Source organism: Oryza brachyantha, chromosome 8, assembly GCF_000231095.2.
Source record: "Oryza brachyantha chromosome 8, ObraRS2, whole genome shotgun sequence".
Classification (NCBI taxonomy): Eukaryota; Viridiplantae; Streptophyta; class Magnoliopsida; order Poales; family Poaceae; genus Oryza; species Oryza brachyantha.
In genome coordinates, this window is record NC_023170.2 from 17,259,030 (window position 1) to 17,267,281 (window position 8,252).

The 8,252-nt window shown below is 38.9% G+C and overlaps 2 protein-coding genes across 2 annotated transcripts; both read right to left on the reverse strand.

Annotated features, from left to right (window-relative positions):
* Nucleotides 1-2,615: 2,615 nt before the first annotated feature.
* LOC121055216 (transcription factor MYC2-like) lies at nt 2,616-3,383 on the reverse strand. Its single transcript, XM_040527193.1, has one exon. It carries the CDS (start codon nt 3,381-3,383, stop codon nt 2,616-2,618), a length of 768 nt encoding a protein of 255 aa, XP_040383127.1.
* A 4,085-nt stretch (nt 3,384-7,468) lies between these two features.
* LOC102719320 lies at nt 7,469-8,252 on the reverse strand. Its single transcript, XM_015840437.2, has 2 exons — nt 8,053-8,252; nt 7,469-7,954 (listed from the first exon to the last, which is right to left on the reverse strand). The coding sequence occupies exons 1-2, from the start codon at nt 8,180-8,182 to the stop codon at nt 7,647-7,649; spliced, it is 438 nt and encodes a 145-aa protein (XP_015695923.1). The 5' UTR covers nt 8,183-8,252; the 3' UTR covers nt 7,469-7,646.

The window sequence follows — 8,252 nt, forward strand, 5'->3', positions numbered from 1 at the left end:
ATAGGAAAAATCAATCAATATATTTGTAAATAAAAATAATTTATTAATAGAAATTATATATATATATATATACGTGTGTGTTTGAAGCAATTTAAAAGTCAATACGGAAAAATAAACTATGATAAAACAAAATTAACTTTAAATTTTAAATTTTAAGTTAAAAGTTAAAAGTTTGGCTTATAAGCACAATAAGAAACGAAAAGACGGGACTGCAAATGTCTACTTTTTTTTAAGAACACAGTACAACGCAGACGCTCACCACGCACGCACGCACACCCTCCCCTAAGAACGCACGCAAACCCTACCCCTATGAGTACCTCCAAAGCCTGGTCGGTATATCCTGAAGAGATTGATGAAGTCACCACAGGCGTCTCACAGGCGTCTCGCTGTCGCCATTAGGCTTTGTAGCCCCTTTCGCCCCAAATGTCTACCTACAAGCACATGACCTTTCAGGGGGACTGACGGCAATCTTTTGTTTGGATTTAGCTCAGAACATCTAGTGCAGGCGAAAAAGGAGATATTATATTCACGGTCCATGGGTTCGATCGTGCCCATTTTTAAACGGGAATAACGTGCGATGCTTGGTTTGTGCAATAATAACAATTTCAATAATGTTCTAACGCCCCTATACATATATGATCCTTTTCCCAAATTTTTCCTGCTTTTCTTTTTGCGAGGCTTATGGATCGGATCTCTTCCCAACCTAATTCTGTTGTTTGAAGCACGCAAACTTATATATTTATATTTTTTAGGGTACTTATATATTTATTATAGGCATTAGAATATGAACCATAGCTAGACTCATGTAGTCACACTCACAACTCCAATCAAACATTGTACTCCAATCAACTTTCTAGGGACCATAAAATTACCCATATATAAATATATACCATTACTTCATATTCTAAGGAGAAAAATATATATGTTGTTTCCCGCACCACCAAATTTAATTTTTCAGTTGTGCAAAACAGACTGACAAGGTAGGTTAATGGTTTCCCGCATAATACCAAGTAATATAACATCGAGCTCAGTTTAATTTGTTTACATTTTGAGAGGCTTTGACAAGACAAACTCAATTTAATTTGCACGGTGAGATGCACTTGGTAAAAAAAAATCACCATGAATGGCAAATAGAAAAGGACACTGGACACCTTTCAAATTAAAAACAGAGGAGATCGCACCCCGACTCTTTATTGAAAAGTTACTGTTGATTGAAACAACTTTGTTTCTATAGGAAAGTAATGATCCGCAATATTTGCTAGGTTAATGTTGTTAATGTATAGCAAATGATCCACAATATATCTACATCACATTTTCGCTCATGTTTACGCTTATAAGTCAAAGTTGATATTGAGGGTTTTCTATTGTAGTTTATTTTTTAGTCTTATATTTATATTGTTAAAAATATGTATCTAATTCCATTCATAAATTATTGTCGTTTGGCAATATTGGCTAGATCCGAACACTAGACATACTAGAGGGGAACCTAATAGGCTAAAAGGACAGCTTACCTAAAAAAAATTCTTGGTAGAACTTATGGCTTGGTTTGTTTTGTAAACTTAATTTGCTAATATTAAAGCACCAATGATATAATCCTTAAAAACAAGTATGGGAAATAGTCTGAAACTAAACACATATATTATGCTAGTGAAAGAGCAATTTAAATCGCGATAGCCAAGTTAACAAGGTGCAAATTAATAATTTAACATAATATCTATACGTAAATATTGTGAAAAGGGAGCATACATAACCCTAGCTATAGCTATATGATAGTGCTCATGCAACTATATTTGGATGGTGCAAAAAATAACTGCAATTAATCAAAAACTACCACTATAACACATGCAATCGCAGGGGTTCTTGTTTGCCTTCTGCTGTGAAAAAGCTAACTGCATATTTATAAATGAGAAATAGTTTATGAATGAAATATATATATATATATATATATATGCTCTTACTGATTTAAAAGTAAAGACTAAAAAATAAAATATGATGAATAAAATATAAAATTATCTTTAAATTTATGGTTAAATATTTAAATTTTGGCTTATAAATATAAACAGAAACGAAAATATGAATTAAGGTGATATAGTAAAATTAACATGGTCCTGAATCCTGATCAAAACAACTAATTGATTAGTTCTTCAAATTTTTGAATCGACAGTTAGACACGAAAACTATATATATCTAGTCTTCTGAAAATTAAAATAGGTCGAGGGCCATCGAGAATGACAAATATAATCCTATCTCTGTATCAGTTGCAACGTTTATTCATTTATCTTATTTAAAATTTAGACAAATATAAAAAATGATAAGTCGTGCTTAAAGTTCTTTTGATAATAAAGTTTTGATAATAAAGTAAGTCACCAGCAAAATAAATGATATTTTTATAATTTTTTGAATAAGACAAAGTAAAATAATCAAAAAAGTTAAACAAGTACGTAAATATAATAAGCACAATCATGTTGCATGCATGCGCTGACTATTCAGCCGTCTTTCCACGCGTACGATCGTTTAGCCGTAGTAGACTAGCAGCTCGATATCCATGGCCATCAGCTCGATCGAGCTAGCTAGCTGCATGCAGCTTGCCGGCCGGCCGGCGACGGCGAGATAGACTAGACGCCGGTCTCGTGCTGCAGCCTGTGGGACAGCGCGGCGCGGAGGCAGCCTTCGTCCTGCAGCGCGGCGGGCACCTCGTCCACCATGACGTCCTGCACGGTGGCGCCGCCCACGCGGGTCACCGACGCGTGCTGCACCGGCAGGTTGAGAGCCCGGAGAGCGCCCATCATGCGCGCGGGGGCGTGGCGCGTCGCCGCCGTCGTCAGCCGCAGCATGGCCGCGCCACGCCCGGCCATCCGCACCTCGAGGTCGTCCCGACCGAGGGCGGCGCCGCCGGCCAGCCCCGCCCAGGATGCGGCCGCGGAGGGCCTCGCCGCCGCGGCCTCGGCCTCGAGCCGCTCCACGCGGCGGCGCAGCTCGGCGATGTAGGCGGCGGCGTCGGCCAGGAGGGACGCCTTGTCCATCCGCGACACGTTCGGCACGGCGGCGCGGAGGTCGCAGAACCGGCGGTTGAGCTTCTCCCGGCGCTGCCGCTCGGCCTCCACGTGGCCGATCGGCGGCGCGGCGCCGGCGCCGCTGCGCGCCCCAGGCCTCCGTCCCCGCCGCCTCGCCGTGCGCTCGGCCCTCGCGGCGGGCGGGTTCCTGGACACGTCGGAGCTCGCCGAGTGCGAGGCGGCCCTGGCATCCTTGTCGTGGAGCGCGGCGTCGTCTCCCAGCAGCCATTGCTCGGGGACCTCGCAGACCTCGAACTCGAGCACCGGGAAGCAGGCCATGTCGGAGAAGGAGGGCAGCGAGCAGGAGGAAGGGGAGACAAGCTCATCCATGGCTTTGAGAGCTAGCCAGCACACAGCTAGGCCACGTACGTCAACTCTTGTACGGTGCTAAAAATGGAACGCATCTGCGGGTAGGTAGTTAGCTAGCTTATATAGTAGCCACCGTGATGAAGGAATTAATAGCAGTAGCAAGCTATCTTACATGTGTGTGGCTGCCGTGAGCTTCATGTGCTTGATGACATTTTTGGTCCCGGCCGGCCAATCACACAGTACTCTTCTCTCCGGGGCACTTTAACTTTTAAACTCGTCATTTAACCTTTCATTTTATAAAAAAAATATATATAAATTCAAATATATATATATATATATTATACTTAAAATATTTATAGTGCGTAAACTAATCACTAAATAATGTTTTCAAATTATTTTAAATAATACGGATAATCACAATTTATGTCCTAAAGTTTAAACTTTATAAATTGAAATATGGAGGGAGTACTAGTGGACGTTAGATATGTCGTACGATCAAAACAAATGAGCAAATTAACTTGATATGGTTCACAAACATGGATTCAGGGACGGTGGCCCATCGTACAGCCTTTTTTTCTCTCAAATTTATTGCAAATGATTGAGAATAACTTCGGGAAAATTTGGGTACAGTGACATCGGCCTCCCCAAAAGAGAAGCAAGCTCAAATTCAGTCCATATGTTGAGAACAAAAAAGACAAACTCGGACATGAACAGTCACTACGGCAAAAAGAAAAAAAAATTCCAATCATAGACGGTTAAAACGGATTCTCGATTATCTTTAAAAAAAAATCTTTTCTAACATTTCTAAAATAAATTTGTATTTATATTAGTTAATTTAGTCATTTATACTCTTAAATAACTTTTATAAAATCAAATAATTTTTCAATACTAAAATCTCACCTACCTCAAACACAACCTAAGATTGCACAGCTAGACACACTTAGGCCGCGTTCGGTTTGAGGGGACTTATCCGTAGCACGGAAAACGTATTAATAGATTAATACATGATTAATTAATTATTAATTATTAAAAAATATAATAGATTAATATGATTTTTTAAAATAACTTTTCTATAAAATTTTTTTGTAAAAAATACACCGTTTAACAGTTTGAAAAACTTATGCGTGGAAAACGAGAAGGTAAGTTCCACGTGGGGGCAAACGAACGCGGCCTTGATCAGCATGAAACGGTGGTGGATTCAAGTGCCGATGACCATGGGCCACTGCCCGGGCTCATGGGCTCTGAGTAATGAACCTGATAATATGCTACATAGGAGACTATGAAGGTAAAATACGTACGGCCTAGGGCCATCATTAAGGTTGTCTAATCTCTGGAAAATTTCTGGATTCGTCACTAAAGTCAGTCTCAATGAATAATTTATGGTATAGTTATCAAGACTATAAACTAGATAACCGAGCCAGATGACTCTCATCTCATGAAACTTTTCTATTTAATGACTTTGTCACGTCAGTAATTTTGCTGATGTGACACCTTATTTAATATGCATGATACCTCATAAAATATGTATTGAGACTGACCTAATACAGAGTGAGTTTCAATGTTATTTCTTTTCAAGGGAAAGTTTCATAGTTAATCATCAGAGCTTTTATCAAGGAGTTCTGTGCAAATACATCACTCGGACATATGGTCTTCTTTTTTTTTTTTGGAAAAGTGACTTGAAAAGTTTCTAGTGAACGGGGAAAGGATAAGGCCCAACGCGCACGTGGCTCAAGTTAACAATGCTCAGGCCCACGCGCACCAATTGCAATATTTGGTACCATAGACGGTGACAAATAGATTGCGACGTGACACACCCATATGTCCATATATGGCAAACGCGCTCCAAAAAAACTTTTTGCAATCCTGTGGAGTTGATGTGGCCACACACTTCTTTTTTCCCTTCATCACATTTGCATGTGTGGTTGGGCTTCGATGTGGCTATGATTTCTGTGACACAAAGTATTCCACTTTATTATGCCTACATTCCATGACAACACTAGTGCATAACTTCGTTCTAAAAAATACAAATATTTCTAGGTTATATTTTAAGATGACAACCATGAGCCAATGAGAGGTTGTGTATCATCTGGCATGCTACTATCATCACTGACATATATGCCTCATTCTTCTATAGGTCACATAGTATTAATTGTAATATCCCTGTCATAATAACATAGGACTTAGAATTCTTGACGAGCACGTGTACTTGCACACGCTCGATTTGTCCTTTTAAGTCTTTTTAACATTCTTGATTTGTCCTTTAAAATTTTTAAGTATCCATTATTTAATGATAATGGTCAGTACTGTGATACCAAAGTCTAGAAGTTGTTATTAGAACATTTATTTGGTAGACACTACAAACAAATCGATCGTCACACGGATGTGACATGTTATATGCTAGTATTCCGATGGAAAAACATAGGGTCATCTTTTAGGTATTTGACGAAAAAAGCCAAAAGTTGCAAATAAAAATTAATTATAAATAAAAATTTTTTATATATACATATTCTAACTAATATGAAAGCAAAGGCTGAAAAATAAAATACGATGAAAAACCCTAAAATTAACTTTAAATGTAATACTAAAAACTCAAATTTTAGCTTATAAGTATAATAAGAGACGAAAAGATGAGGCTAGTAAGCAATCTAAAATTTGTCACTTTTATTATTGATCAAACGCTTATTTTTTGTTAGTGTCAAACACGTGCGCAATGCATGAGGGAGGACGTGTATGAGCTTTTGGACTTGCGTGCACACTTTCAGATTATTATCCAATAACATTAATTCGATTTGATTAATAGAATTAAAATTTTCAAACATTTGATCACTAGACGGACCTAAAATTTATATAAAATTTTCTAACCGGTTCAAGGTACTGCTTGATATGTTAGTTACTCTACGTTCAACTTAATTTAATCTAATCTTATCTCTATCTACGTTATTCTGTATTATATTTATTAAAGGACATTAGAGTTTTTTTAAATAATATTAATTACTATTAAATAATATAGAAATATTTGTATGTTCGTGGAAATATATACACTTTGAAATAGTAGAATAGAATATTTGTGCCGCGTAGAGGAAAGATAGATGTGACGTACCACCTTCGTTTTATAATGTAAGATGTTTGACTTTTTGGGTTGTAACGTTTGACCATTTGTCTTATTTAAAAATTTAGTATAAATATAAAAAATGATAAGTCGGGTTTAAAGTTCTTTTGATAATAAAGTAAGTCACAAGCAAAATAAGTGATATTTTCATAATTTTTTGGATAAGACAAATGGTCAAACATTATAAGTAAAAAGTCAAACATCTTACATTATGAAACGGAAGGAGTATATATTATCACTATCAAATCGATTATGTGGCAAGCAATAGAATTATGTGGCAAGCAATAGAATTATGCCTATATCAAAGAAGAACATTCAAAGAACATGCACGTTTTGACTAGGTAAATGGACAATGATGTCCCATTAGACCTGAACGCGACTGAAGTGTCTTTTTTGGTTTAGGTCCGGTTTAGTTCCTAAAATATTTTTTCAAAAATATCACATCTAATTTTTGAGCACCTAAATAAAGCATTAAATATACATGAACATTAAAACTAATTATATAGTTATGGAGAAATCGTGAGACGAATCTTTTGAGCTTAATTAGTACGTGATTAGCCATGTGCTACAGTACCTATATGTGCTAATGGCGGATTAATTAGGCTCAAAAGATTCATCTCGCAGTTTCTTGACAAAATCTGTAATTTATTTTATAATTAGACTACGTTTAATACTTTAAATGTGTGTCCGTATATCCAATGCAATGTTTTTTTAAAAAAAATTAAATTGAACAAGGCCTTAAACGATACAATTTGTGATCCGCCTCATTAATTAACCATTGATCAGCCGTGAGATACAGTATATGCCGTCGATCAAGGGGTCATCTATGCAAACCGAAAATAATTTACGGAAAAAAGCTTTATACATGTATTAACGATCAATCTAGAAGTTAAGACCGGAGAATAAAATACAATAAAAAAACCTTAAAATTAACTTTAAATTTAAGATTAAAAATTCACTAGTAACTATGTAAAACATAAAAGATGGAGGCGGACACTGTTTGTATTAACCAGTGCAGCAATTAATCATCCATGCATACAAGAAGAATCTAGGAGTATTTTGTTTTGACCACACGTAAGATGGCAAAAAGTTAATTTTTTCGCAAATATATACGATGACGTACTCTTGTATGCATGGATGATGTATGCCCACGCAAGAACTAGCTGAACGGCTAGCTAGCTCACTTTGCCCGCCCAGAGGCACTCGCCCTGCACCGCGATGCTAGCGCTGCTGGCGCCGGCGGCGGTGCTGATGATCTTGGCCGGAGACGAAGAAGAAGAAGACGAGGAGAGAGGAGGATCATTAGCCGGAAGCGGGCTTGGCAGGAGCAGGTCCCGGAGATGTGCCGGCGGGCACAAGCCCAGGGCGGCGGCGCGCTCCCACCGCCGTAGGCGCGTGATGCCGATGCACGGGCCGTACGTCATGTCCATGTCGAACAGCCGCAGCAGCTCCTCCTCCTCGTCGCCGGGGAGGCGGCGGCAATCTACTGCATGCACATATAAGACATTGCAGTACTCAAATCGATCGTGATCGCTCGCTCGCGTTGAGTGGATAGCAATAGTTCAAATCTAATTAATTTACCTTGGGATTGGGAGCAGTTCTGCGGCTTCTTCTTGGATGCCTTCTTGGACGCCTTGGTCGACTTGGCGACGCCGCCGGCGGCTGGCCTCTTCCGCTGGCGGTAGAAGCCCTTCACCCCGCCGCCGGCCATGATCTTAATTTTGTACTGTGAAAATCAGAGGCGCGCTGAAGCTAGAGTAGAACGCCGGCCTCAACTCAGA